Source organism: Mustelus asterias, chromosome 26 (assembly GCF_964213995.1).
Source record: "Mustelus asterias chromosome 26, sMusAst1.hap1.1, whole genome shotgun sequence".
Taxonomy (NCBI): domain Eukaryota; kingdom Metazoa; phylum Chordata; class Chondrichthyes; order Carcharhiniformes; family Triakidae; genus Mustelus; species Mustelus asterias.
The window spans coordinates 16,018,028-16,032,390 of record NC_135826.1 but is presented as its reverse complement, the minus strand read 5'-3'; the positions used below and the strand labels follow the sequence as shown (position 1 = coordinate 16,032,390).

The following is a 14,363-nucleotide window of genomic DNA, read 5'->3' as shown; positions in this document are numbered from 1 at the left end:
GCCCTTCACCTCCTTCATGTTTTACCCCCTGCCCCAGTGCTACATACTCTCCAGTGCTGTCTGCAGCATGGGGTTAAAATTGGATCAGGCTGGTAATCATGTGTGGGAATCGTAATGGACAATTTAGTCGCACCCATTTGTAGTGATACAGGCAGCTCACAAACTCCGTGCTGTCTGCTAATTTAACTGCTAATGATGTTCAGTTCAGTGCTGACGTGTTGTTGAGTGACTGCACATCTCAGCAGGGACACAGGTTGGTGTGAAGTCAGCAACATTTAAAGTGAACCTGTATGACTGTGGTGATTGTCCCTTTAATGATCAGTCTGTCGAGGAAGGGTCACAAGACCTGGGGAACTGATTGGGGAACAAGGTGGGGATCTCCATGGTAAGCAAGGGTTTCTATTCCAGAGCCTTCCAGAAAGCCAAGCGCAGCCAGAGGCTCTGTATAGCCTCTACCTGTAAATAAATATGTTGTTTATCCCTAAACTGGCAAACAAGAATTATGTGGAGATGCCGGCGTTGGACTGGGTTAAGCACAGTAAGATTCTTACTGAAACAAGAAATATTACAGGAACTTAAATCTAAACTGTGCCTCTTAAAGGATCAGGAGCTGGAACTTGGGCAGAGACTCTGAGCAGAAAGAGAAGTGGAAATGGTGCAACAGGCCAGACAGCAGCTCCTAGGTTCTCTATCAGGGTAGCGGGCATTTACCAGCGTGATGTGCTCAGCATGTCGAACATCACGCATAACGCTGTAAGTACGGGCACTTTGGAGGCCAGCTTTGAGGTTGAGAACTGTATCCCAGAGTTCACATATCCCACAGGGGTCAGCACCTCTCACCCCAATTCGAACAATATTCAGACTGATCCTAGCTGGTGAATGCCTGCTATCCTGGCACGGAAGGATCCTCCCCCAATACATCAGGGACCTGGGGTGAAGGTTAGTGCACGTAGCAGTACCATGCAGCCTTAAACTGGATCGGTTTACGAACTCCCAAGAAACCTGCCCTTTGTGCGGTCTTGTGGAGTCCGTGGTCCACGTCTATGTTAATTGTCTGAGTCTGCACTCCTTTGTTTGTTACCTAAAAATGTTTTGTTGATGTTTTGTTTGCACTTCTGTCCCACGCTCCTGATTTCCGGGCACCCGGTGCGGAGGGGGACGAGGAAGGCGGAGGAGCTCCTCGTGAACCTGCACCTGGGCCTGATGAGACTCGCTCTGAACAGGTCCAGGCAGTGGGCGACCAAGGGGGTCATCCAACCCGACTGTCTGCCCCTCTACCGCGGATACATTCGTGGCCGGGTGTCCCGGGAGACGGAGCATGTGGAGTCCACAGCCACCATCGAAGCTTCCGTTCCCATTGGGCCCCGCAGGGGCTGGGGTGTATTACTGACCCTCTTATTCACATTTTGATTTGATGCTTTAAGTTTCCTTCACACTTCGTTTTTTTTGCTTCAGGTGGTTCCCCCACTTTTTAAGGGTTTACCCCTTTTACTTTGTCCTTCAATTTATTTAATTTAGTTTATTTGGTTTGCCATAAAGATGCCTGCGACCCTGGCAGCAATCATGGTGCTTTCATTCTGCACCCACCCACCGTCCCCTCAGTACTTGAGTCACATGTCAAACCAGAGAATGGTTGCTCGGTGACAAGGGGAGCCTGCTGCTACATTGTGCTGTGTGACAGCAAAACTGAATGGGAAATGTGGGCAGTGGAAACATTGACACAAAAACATGAACAAACATGATCACAATTGGAAATGTGTAACCGAGACATGATTTTTAATTACATACCAGTCGATGCAAATGCTGAATTTGGTTGAAATTGGGGTTAAAATTGGACAGAATAGAAACAGAAAATGCTGCAAATACTCATCAGGTCAGTCAGCGTCTGTGGAGTGAGAGGCAGTGTTGATGTTTCCGGTTGGTGAGTTTCTGTCAGAACTGGGAGAAGTTTACAATATGATGGGTTTTAAGAAGAGGAAGTCAGGAGGGTGGAAAAAGGGAAAAGTCTGTGATAGGCTAGGAGACAGAAGATTAAATGATGAAAGGATCTATTGGTGGAAGGCCAAAGGGAGTGGTAATGAAACAAGGAAGGAAACTAAAGCTGTGTCCAGAGCAGGCGGGAAGGGCAGACATGAGTGAAATAAGTCAGCAGAGGCCGGTATCCCTTCACCAGATTCCCGCTAATTGACAAACTCTATTATAGTTCACAGAGTGCTACAGGTTCCGTGTCAGCATTCGGAGTGCCAAGAGGCCTGACACTCCCAGTTATATATACAGAAAAGACTCCCTGATTGGGCAGGCAATAATGAGCTCAATCAGGGAGTTCATATTCCAAGAGGCCAACCTCAATGGCCTCACTGAAGTCATTACACCCCTCTCCCCCAAGCGCGAGGAACCTCGGCAATTCAAGAGTCTCATGGGTCAATTTTGACGTTTCGGCCCGGGGTCCAGATCTTCCAACTCGACATCCAACATTGGAGGGGTGTATCTGATAGGCGCATGTCCCTTTTGTAGCGAGAGTTCTAGTTTGCCCCCTTCCTCAGGTGGCAGAGGAGAAGCCGCAGCTTCATCTGCAGTGTCCATTTCGGACTCCAAAGTTTTAACTACGGGCGACGGAGAGGCAGGGATGGACAGTCTGGATGGACACTCCTCAGATCCCGGCCCACTCGGCTGAGTCGGCTCTGAAATGGACTGTGATTTCGAGGCCCACATCTGATCGAGGTGTTTTTTCAGGAGGATCTCTCCCATGCCTATTCTGTAGGGCAGTAAGAAGTCTCACAACACCAGGTTAAAGTCCAACAGGTTTACTTGGTGGCACAAGCCACTAGCTTTCGGTACGCCCACTCACCTGATGAAGTAACGGCGCTCCGAAAGCTGGTGGCTTGTGCTACCAAATAAACCTGTTGGTCTTTAACCTGGTATTGTGAGACTTCTTACTATGTTTACCCCAGGCAAACGCCGGCATCTCCACATCATATTCTGTAGAGTACAGGCCTCATCCTGGACTCAACCGTCCAGGTAACCATGCAGGACCATTTGCTCTCAGACTTTATCACCAGCATCCAATTGCCTCTCCCAATGACTATTGTTGTGGCTTCTGTGTTGGGCGTCCTGTTGCCTTTCCACCTTTCCCCCCAGGCTTGCGAATAGCAGACTTAATCTGGTGTGGAGTCACCTGCCTAAGAATAATTCTGCGGGTGTTTTCCTGTAGTGGCATGTGGACTTGTCCTGTAGTTGAATAACTAACAGGGGAGTTTGGTGTCTATTGATGCTGCTGCCTGTTTTTTTAACCTGGCTTTTAAAGTCTAGACTGCACTTTCTGTGAGCCCCTTCAATGCCGGGTGGTATGGTGCCATCCTGTTATGGCGAACCCCAATTCGACTTCATGAACCGGGTGAACTCCTGGCTGGTGAAAGCACAGGTAAAGGTGGCCTACTTAAGGCATCTGAATTTACCACTCGACTTCCTGGCCAGTGCTCCAACTGATAGCTGTAAGCTGCCAATAGTAATGCCCACCGCTGGATCCGAGCCAATGCTATTGGTGGCACCACTTTGTCCTCTTTTAATAGTCCTCACAACGGCTTGGTAACAATCACAAATTTCCACCCATTTAGATATTGATGAAATTTCTTCACTCCAAATATTACCGCCAAACCTTCTTTTTCAATATGGACGTACTTTCTTTCTGCTGCAGCCAAGGCCCTGGAGGCATAAGCTATTGGCCAATCATCTCCATTCTTCCATCTATGTGCTAAAACTGCCCCGATGCCGTATGGAGACTCGTCACGAGTGAGCACTAACTCTTTTCTGGGGTCGTAATGTGCTAAGACATTCGCTGATGACAGCTGTTGTTTTATTTTCTCAAAAACAAGGTCGTGACGGGCAGACCATCCCCAAGCTTGACCCTTTTTTAGCATTTCCCGTAGTACGTCACCAGTCCTGAAAATGACTGTAACTCCTGGATTGAGGCGGGAGACGGGGCATCTTTAATCACCCGCAGCCGGTCCCCCAAAGGATGTAGACCTGCTTTGTCCACTTTGTAACCCAGATAGGTCACTTGAGGTATGTTCTCCAATGTTCTCTGGAGAATGGCGCAGGCTGACGATACCCCAAAAGGTAACCTTGTGTATTGATAGAGGCCCGTTAGTGTATTGACTGTGGCATATTTCTGTGAATCCTCATCCAGCTTCAACTGCAAAGAAGCAGTGAGGAGATTGGGATTTCTAATATGAAAAGACAATTGGCGGATTTTCAGCGCTCCCCGTGGCGTGTTTCTCGGCAGTGAGAGGCAATGTGCTGTTGGCTGACAGCGGAATCTTCTGGTCCCGCCGCTGTAAACGGGATTTCCCAGTGAATGCACCCCCTGCCGCACAGAAACTCACGGCGGAGGAAGGGTCATGTTGGCGGAGACCAGAAGGTCCCACTGCTGGCAGATGGCCAGAAAATCCCGCTAAATAGAATGAAGTATAATGACAATAAAGATGATAAAAACTAAATATTTATAGGAAGGAATAAATAATTGCGTGGTTTACGATTACATCATATCAGAAATGAATGTCTTCCTCCAGGAATCTACAGGAATCGTAGGTGCAAGACTCGTGGAGTAAACCACGCAGTGCTGGTGGTTGGATATGGAAGACAGGGGAGATGGTATCGTAGAAGGTGGTTTTGGCTGGTTAAAAACAGGTATGTACTTTCTAAAGCAACAAATAACTGATCACAGCCGGGGCAGTGACAGGAGCACTGGATTTACTCTGTCTTCCTGGGATAGGGAGGGAAGCATCCAACAAAATTCCCACTGATCACTATCCAAAGACACTGGAGAAGCTGCAGAAAAGATTCACAAGGATGATACTGGAACTGAGAGGATAGATTTATCAGAAAAAGCTGGACAGGCTGGAGCTCTTTCCTCAGAAAGGAGAAGGTTGGGAGGTGGCGTGATCGAGGTCTTTAAGGTTCTGAAAGGATTTGCTGCGGTCGGTATGGAGAAAATGTTTCCACTTGTAGGGGCGTTTGAAACTAGGGGTGATCAATATAAGATAGTCACTAATATATCCAACCAGAAATTCAGGAGAAAGCTCTTTACCCAGAGAGGTGGAACTGGGCACAGTGTTACCATGAGGAGTGGTTGAGCTGAATAACACAGAGACATTGAAGGGGAAGCTAGATAAACACATAAGGGTGAAAGGAATAGAAAGACGTGTTGATAGAGTCAGATGGAGAGGGATGGGAGGAGGCTCATGTGGAGCAGAAACACTGGCACAGACCAGTAGTATCGAACTTCCCGTTTCTGTGCTGCAGTCGGTTTATCTACGTAACCGACACTGAATAATGAGTGGGATTTTCTGGCTATTCGCCCCGGCAGCATCATCCGGTCCCGCCATTGGTGACTCCCCTCTCCGCGTGTTAAAGGGCAGCAGAGGGTGCGAATCACAGGAAACCACACTGACAGTGGTAGAACCAGAAGGTCCCACCACCGGCCAATGGCAGGCTGCCCCTGTTGCTGCAAAACACGCCACGCAGAGATTGGAAAATCTCAGCCAGCGGCGATTGATGGAGGATCTCGATAACAAACATCAAAATCGATGAATTTCCAGTGAAACACACCTCAGTTCTCCAATCCTGTCACTTGAACAGAACTGTGATATTAATATCACTTTTTTCTTATTTTCCAGTTGGGGAACAAGCTGGGGTGATAGAGGTTACATCAAAATGGCAATGAGAGTGCGGAAAAACTGTGGCATTACAAGACATGCAATTTATCCAATCGTGTAAGGAGCCATGCGTTAAACCAGAGATTCATCGAACTCCCCCTGAAAGAATGATGGAACATTGCTGCTGCTGCTTACTCATTCTACACCATTGCTTTAACTTCCTGCTGCTATTTTAAAACGTGGAATAATAACAGCTTCTGCACATTTTTATAGCTTCACGTAAAGACCAATCCCATTGTGTATTTAATGTATGAACCACATCATCCAACTTGTGTAGTGACAATGGGCTGCATGTACTGGTGATGTTGAGCAATATAATAAACGCTGTCAGCAATCACTCTGAGAGTCTTTCTATTCCAAATCAACAATTCCTGGCATCAGTACAATGAATGAACAAGTGTCTAGGGTCTTAAACAAGGTGGCCAATGAGGCAGTAAATGCATTGGTGCCAATTTTCAATGCATGGAAAACACGAGCAATTCAGCACTGGGATGGCGTGGGGGCAGGGGAGTGTTTGTTATTGGTCAAACCTGCCATCAGCTGACATTGCAGGAGGCACAGGCAAGCTCTAAAATAGCCCCCTGGTCAAAAAGGGAAGGTGTGCATCAAACCTTGGCAATGCTTGGACATATTTAAATAGATCGTCACCGAGCCTTTGACTGTGAAGCTCTTGCTGCTTTTCATCTTCCTCATCACTATATTCAAACTGTATTTTTCCCTTTAGCTCCGCCAATTTAAACTGACGTCACTTTTTATTGCCCAGTTTCCGAAGTTCAAATTCTCTCTCTTTTTCTTTTTCTTCTGCTCGGGTTATCCTTTCCCTTTCTTTTTCCCTTGCCTGCAATTCAGGCAGTTTCATCTCTTGTGCTTTTTGTTCCTCCCCTTCTCTGGCTTTCCCTGCTGCAATGGCCTCCCTTTCTTTTGCTTTTACAGCTGCAATTGCATCCCTTTCTTTGGCTTTCTTTGGCTTTCACTCCTCTCTTTCTTTCCTTTATTTTGAATTCAAGCTGTTTTAATTCTTCTTCATGTTCAAGCTGTTTCATTTGTAATTGAATTCTAGCCATTTCCAATGATTCTGATTGTGTTTCTGGTCATTTTAAATGCTGAACTATCGCCACAATTATCTCCCCCTTCCTTACGGTGTCAGGTAATGTCAACTGCAATGTTTTTGAAAGCTTCTCGGCCTTTTGGCTAAGATCAAGTGTAGTATGGTCGGCAGCCCATGGTCGGCCGCACTTGGTTGAGGTCATTAGGTTACACTGAAGCTTCATATGTTTCATATGAAGCAATTTTTTAAAGCGGCATCTCGGCCTTTTGGCTAAGATGCAAATGAGCTCAAGTCTTGGAGGAGGAAGCTCCCCCTTCTCCAATCAGCTTGGCTCATGTAGATCAGGCCCAGGACAGGGTGGTTTGGTCGCTTGCCCTGTCTTGTCAGCCTGGATCTGAAATGTCTCAACTTGTTGAGACTCTGAATTGGATGTGATTTGATTGAATTGGAAAAGTATAATTTTTAAAAAGTAAGAAAATTAGCAATAACCTTTATTAGTTACAAACAAAAACAAAACCACGATAATGTATAACGCTTAACAAATATATCTAAGATGTTCCAATCCAGTAAAAACTTCCCATCGACAAAAAACCCTTTCCACAGGTTTAATACAGCAAAGACTAATGCTCACGTGATGCTGGAACTGAGTCCTTTGGTTGGAGAATTGAAAATCCTGACCTCTCAGCCTTGTAACTTCTAGCAGCCCTCTGAATACATTCAGAACAGTTTGAAGTTAGAACAGCTTCCCAGAACACCAGGGAGAGACTCTGATCAAGCCACCAACAGCAGATCTTCTACTCCAGGAAGGCAAGAAGCCTTGCTTTCAGCTAACAGGCAGAATTTCCCAAATTAGAGAGATAAACACTTCTTTTCAGCTTGATGTCCCTTCTAAAACTCACAACTACAGCCAACCAAAACAGAAAAATAAAACCTTAAATTCACCAGGAAGAAAAAAAACCGTCCAAAACACATGACCTTCCTCCTAATAATGCAGAGTCATAAAGATCCCAGAGTAATAATAAACAACACCTTTTAAACCACTGAAGGAGCAATAAAAAGACTTCTAGCAGATGGCGGCAACAATGAAACCAAAACAGCTTATAGCTGCAGGGAACGTGATTTAAAAACAATCAATTTCTTAAATGTACACTTATGTCTCCCAGGCAATGAAGGCTGCTCATTTTTTTGTTTTCAGTCAGAGCGCTGTGACATCAGCAAACAAGAATATTCTTTCATCTCAACTGTTGATAAATGTAGTGAAAAGCTGAGGGCATGGTTCAGATTCAAAGAACAAAGAAAATTACAGCACAGGAACATGCCCTTCGGCCCTCCAAGCCTACACCCACCATGCCGCCCGACTTAACTAAAAACCCCTACCCTTCCGGGACCACATCCCTCTTTTCCCATCTCATTCATGTACTTGTCAAGGCGCCCCTTAAAAGTCACTACCGTATCCACTTCCACTACCTCCCCCGGCAATGAGTTCCAGGCACCCACCACTCTCTGTGTAAAAAATCTGCCTCGTACATCTCTTTTAAACCTTGCCCCTCGCACCTTAAACCTATGCCCCCTAGTAATTGACTCTACCACCCTGGGAAAATGCTTCTGACTATCCACTCTGTCATGCCTCTCATAATCTTGTAGACTTCCATGAGGTCTCCCCTCAACCTCCTTCGCTTCAGTGAGAACGAACCAAGTTTCTCCAACCTCTCCTCACAGCTAATGCCCTCCAAACCAGGCAACATCCTGGTAAATCTTCTCTGTACCCTCTCCAAAGCTTCCACATCCTTCTGGTAGTGTGGCGACCAGAATTGAACACTATATTCCAAGTGCGGCCTAACTAAGGTTCTATAAAGCTGCAACATGACTTGCCAATTTTTAAACTCAATACCCCGGCCGATGAAGGCAAGTATGCCGTGTGCCATCTTGACTACCTTCTCCACCTGCATTGCCATTTTCAGTGGGACCACCACTAGTCACATCCAATGTCAGTACATATCCATTATCCCTACCTCCTAATATATATATCATTGCAAGATATCATGGAAACTAGAAGCAGGAGGAGGCCATTCCGCCTTTCGAGCCTGCTCTGCCATTCATTATGATCATGGCGGATCATCGAATTCAATATATCGAAACATAGAAACTAGAAGCAGGAATAGGCCACATCTCCGTGCACACTATACTGGTGTTTAGAAAACACAGACAAGCTACAGTCCTTCCTCAGGAACTGCTGCTATTGACATGAGACCTGGGAATATGAGATGGCATCCAAAGTGTGACAGAGTAAAGCACTTGATGTGAAGTAACACAACTCTGCTTACTCTTTAACAGGATCCATCACTAAGCCGCACAGTGAAATATTGCAATATGAGCTGATATAATAAATGATGCCAGGGCAAAGTGCGACGAGATACGAGTGAGCACCAAATCCAATCTAATGTATCACTGGAAACAGCGCTGCTGCATTGTGACACAGTGTGGTGAACCATAGATGGTTATCACTATGGGTACTGAACCATAGATGGTTATCACTATGGGTACTTGTACATATGTTACTCTTGTTACTGTTGGGGTTAGGGTTGGGGTGTTCCACCTGTTGGCATTGTTCTGTGGTACACTCCGGTTGGCTCCGCCTTCCTATAGGAGTATAAAGGTCACTGCACATCCTAGTGACCCTTTAGTCTGGGATTGTATTGTTAAGCAGTATGCTCTATTCTTGTTCCTAATAAAATCCTTTATTTCCCGGGTACAATCCAGCCTCCCGAGTGAATTAATCGCGCATCAATTTTATTAGCAACAATTTTGGTTTTTAAAAAAAACCATGGAGCAAATGTTAAAACCCGATCGGCTTACCTTAGTTCCTCCTGCCGCTGGAGCGTCGAACACTTTCGACCAGTGGTTGAAGTGTTTCCAGGATTATATCGACGCCTCAACAGCAGTCCAAAACGACACCGACAGATTGCGGGTCCTCCACGCAAGGGTAAGCGACACTGTGTATGCAACAATCCGCGATTCCCAAGACTGCAAAGAGGCCATCGAATTACTCAAGAAGCTGTACCATAAACTGCCAAACGAGATTCATGCTCGTCACCTACTAGCCACTCGACGGCGGCAGCCCGGCGAAATGACGGGACAGTCCCTGCGCGAACGTCAGCAGCTAGCCAGAGCCTGCAATTGCAAGCCAGTGTCGGCTACTCAATACGCTAACGATCTGATCTGAGATGCATTCGTGGCGGGAATCGGCTCATCCTATATTCGCCTGCGGCTGCTAGAGCAGGGTAACTTGGACCTAGCTAAGACGGTGGAATTGGCTGATGCGATGGAAACGGCCTCCAGAAGTCTTGAAACCTACCCCACCGACCACGTGGGAACATCGTGGCAAGTACAGCCACCGACTGAACTCTACCCAGCGGCTCCTAGGAACTGCGCGATCGTGCTTTCAACTTCGGACCTGACGGCTGCGGCAGCTCCAGGAGGCCCACAGTGCTATTTCTGTGGATTGGCGAAGCACCCTCGCCAGAGATGTCCGGCCAGGACGGTATTTTGCTCCGCTTGTGGAAAGAAAGGGCACTATGCTAAAGTGTGCCGAGCGAAGCCCCTTTCGAAGCCAAGCAGTGCTGCGTGTGACTCCCCAGGATCCGTCTCCTCGACTCCAGCTTCGTCGATGTCTTCAACCACGTGCGATTCACGGGCGCCGCCATTCCTGAGGACGACGACGCAAGACATGGGCAAACTGCGGGTGCCGCCACTTTCAACGCCATCGACCACGTGCGATCCATGGGCGCAGCCATTTTGGTCGACACCGGCCGCAGACAACCAGCAGGGGTCCTCATCATCGATCATCTCAGCTGCCTGCAGTTGCACTCGGGATCCAACAGTGGCATCAATCATCCTGGACCAGGCCAAGCCTCACAGACTCGACAAGTCCATGATGGACATAGAGGTAAACGGACGCCTGATACATTGTCTGTTTGACAGCGGGAGCACGGAGAGTTTCATTCATCCGGATACCGTGAAACGGTGAGCTCTCCGAGTACAAACTGTCAGGCAGACAATCTCTATGGCGTCGAGGTCCCGATCTGTTACCGTTCTTGGGAGCTGCGTGGTAACTCTAACGGTGCAGGGCACAGTTTATGAGAACTTCAGGCTCCTCGTGTTACCGCACCTTTGCGCTCCGGTACTCCTGGGACTAGACTTTATGGTCCACCTGAGGAGTGTGACCCTGCAGTACGATGGGCCACTCCCTCCACTTTCAGTGGGAGAACAGCAGCCTCCAAATTGCCCAGCGCGCTCCACGTGCAGTCTCTCGACACTCAAAATTACCCCGCCTTCTTTATTTGAAAATCTCGTGCCAGGCTGCAAGCCCATCGCAACTAAGAGCAGGCGTTACAGCGCTGAGGATCGGATCTTTATTCGATCTGAGGTTCAGCGGCTCCTCAGGGAAGGGATCATTCAACCTAGCACTAGCCCATGGAGAGCGCAAGTCGTGGTGGTTAAGACTGGAGACAAGCCCCGGATGGTCATAGACTATAGTCAGACCATTAATAGGTACACGCAGCTGGACGCGTACCCTCTCCCGCGCATATCTGACATGGTCAACCAGATTGCGCAGTACCGGGTGTTCTCCACCATCGACTTGAAGTCAGCCTACCACCAGCTCCCCATTTGCCCAGAGGACCGAAAAGACACGGCCTTTGAGGCGGATGGCCGTCTCTACCACTTCTTAAGGGTCCCTTTTGGCGTCACTAATGGGGTCTCGGTCTTCCAGCGTAAAATGGACCGAATGGTGGACCAAAACGGGCTTTGGGCTACCTTCCTGTACCTGGACAACATCACTATCTGCGGCCATGACCAGCAGGACCACGACGCCAACCTCCTGAAGTTTTTACGCACTGCGTCTCGCCTGAATCTGACCTATAACAGGGAGAAGTGTGTATTCAGCAAGCACCGCCTAGCAATCCTCGGATATGTGGTGGAAAACGGGGTCATCGGCCCCGATCCAGACCGTATGCGTCCCCTCCTTGAACTTCCCCTACCCACTAGCATCAAAGCACTGAGAAGATGCTTAGGCTTCTTCTCGTATTACGCACAGTGGGTTCCCAATTATGCGGACAAAGCCCGTCCGCTCATAAAATCTACCTCTTTTCCCCTGGCAGCAGAGGCTCATTTAGCCTTTGAAGTGATAAAAGCTGACATCGCGAAAGCCACGATGCACGCTGTCGATGAGTCCATCCCCTTCCAGGTGGAGAGTGATGCATCTGATTTCGCCCTGGCTGCCACACTTAACCAGGCGGGCAGGCCCGTCGCCTTTTTCTCTCGCACCCTCCAAGGCCCTGAAATTCGGCACTCCTCTGTGGAGAAAGAGGCTCAGGCCATTGTGGAGGCCGTACGGCATTGGCGCCATTATTTGGCTGGAAAACGATTTACCCTGCTCACGGACCAGCGGTCCGTGGCATTCATGTTCAACAACACGTTAAGGGGAAAAATTAAAAATGATAAAATCTTGAGGTGGAGAATCGAACTCTCCACCTACAACTATGATATCATATACCGTCTGGGGAAGCTCAATGAGCCCTCAGATGCCCTGTCGCGTGGAACATGTGCCAGTGTGCAGGAGGACCGGCTACAGGCCCTCCACAATGATCTCTGCCATCCGGGGATCACTCGGCTCTTCCATTTTGTAAAGGCCCAGAATCTGCCCTACTCCATAGAGGATGTCAGGTCGATAACTCGAAGCTGCCAGGTATGTGCTGAATGCAAGCCGCACTTCTACCGACCTGACAGGGCACACCTCATTAAGGCCACTCGCCCTTTTGAACGACTGAGTGTTGATTTCAAGGGCCCCCTTCCTTCGACAGATCGGAATGTGTATTTCCTCAATGTGGTTGACGAGTACTCCCAATTCCCTTTTGCCATTCTCTGTTCTGACATGTCCGCTGCCACGGTCATCAAAGCCCTGCGGAGTCTTTTTACCCTGTTCGGCTACCCCAGTTATATCCAGGGGTTCGTCGTTTATGAGTGACGACTTGAGGCAATACCTGCTCTCTAAAGGAATTGTCTCAAGTAGGACTACGAGTTACAACCCCAGGGGTAACGGGCAGGTCGAAAGAGAAAACGCTACAGTCTGGAAGGCTGTCTTACTGGCGTTGAGGTCTAGGGGTCTTCCAGTCTCCCGTTGGCAAGAGGTACTTTCTGATGCGCTCCATTCAATCCGGTCCCTCCTGTGTACAGCTGCCAACGCTACCCCACATGAGCGGATGTTTACCTTCCCTAGGAAGTCTTCCTCTGGGACCTCACTGCCGTCTTGGTTGACGTACTCAGGACCTGTCCTCCTGCGGCGGCATGTTAGGACCCGCAAGTCCGACCCTTTGGTTGAACAGGTCCATCTCCTCCACGCCAACCCTCAATATGCCTATGTAGCATATCCTGACGGGCGAGAGGACACGGTCTCTATCCGAGATCTGGCGCCTGCAGGGGACCTGGAAACCCCCGTCGCCCCCGCACCCCTGGTTAAGGTTCCTTTGCCCATTCTCTCCCCTCCTGACACGGCGCGGGCAGTATCGGGACCTCCACTTTATCCTCTTACTCCCGTGTACAGCTTGCCTGAGTCCAGGAGATTGTCGCCACCTCGAGGCTTGCCTGAGTCCAGGAGATTGTCGCCACCTCGAGGTCCACCCGTCCGTGAGGAACTGGAGGAGTCACTGGACACCACCTTGGAGAGAGGGTCACCACGGTCACCAGAACCGGCGCTACCGCCAGTGCTGTGGAGGTCGCAGAGACGGTGCGGACCTCCGATACGACTCAACTTGTGAATATATGGACAGTTCGTACTGTTTTTTTGCCCCACCGGCCTTTGTTTTTAAAGGAGGGGTGAATGTGGTGAACCATAGATGGTTACCACTATGGGTACTGAACCATAGATGGTTATCACTATGGGTACCTGTACATATGTTACTCTTGTTACTGTTGGGGTTAGGGATGGGGTGTTCCCCCTGTTGGCATTGTTCTGTGGTACACTCCGGTTGGCTCCGCCTTCCTATAGGACTAAAAGGTCACTGCACTTCCTAGTGACCCTTTAGTCTGGGATTGTATTGTTATGATGTGGAGATGCCGTATTGTATTGTATTGTTAAGCAGTATGCTCTATTCTTGTTGCTAATAAAAGCCTTTATTTCCCGGGTACGATCCAGCCTCCCGAGTGAATTAATCGTGCATCACACAGCAAGCTACAAAGTCAAACACTGTAAAAAAGCCATGGCTTAAACCGTATCATATAATTAAATGCATTAAGGAAGCTGGAACTGAATGCAATGCAACATCAATGCACACAACAGCAAGAACGCTAACAGGATACACCATGAGGAACCACCAGCAACAAGATATGAAATGAGATCCCTGTGTTTGATGTGAGTTCAAACAGCCACACAATGAAAAGTGCCAATTACACGTCTGTCCCTTGTTCCACTCTGAATGTATTGTCTTCCCCCAGTTTTTATGAGTGCTGATCTCAGCTGTTACTGTGTTGGGCTCAGGATCAGCCTTTGTCAAAGAGCTCAATCAGTTCACACTCAATAATCTTGATCAACACGGCATCAGCTC

At 48.3% G+C, this 14,363-nt stretch overlaps 1 protein-coding gene across 2 annotated transcripts in view; it reads left to right on the top strand.

Moving 5' to 3' along the window:
• Positions 1-6,050, top strand: part of LOC144479484 (procathepsin L-like) — a 32,317-nt gene extending 26,267 nt beyond the window's left edge. The window contains exons 7-8 of one of the 2 annotated variants that reach the window (XM_078198205.1): positions 4,569-4,686; positions 5,676-6,050. In XM_078198205.1, coding sequence (XP_078054331.1) covers positions 4,569-4,686; positions 5,676-5,775 — 218 coding nt within the window. In that variant the 3' untranslated portion in view covers positions 5,776-6,050. The remainder of the gene's footprint in view (positions 1-4,568; positions 4,687-5,675) is intronic. The other variant, XM_078198206.1, reaches the window with a different exon arrangement.
• Positions 6,051-14,363: the final 8,313 nt, after the last annotated feature.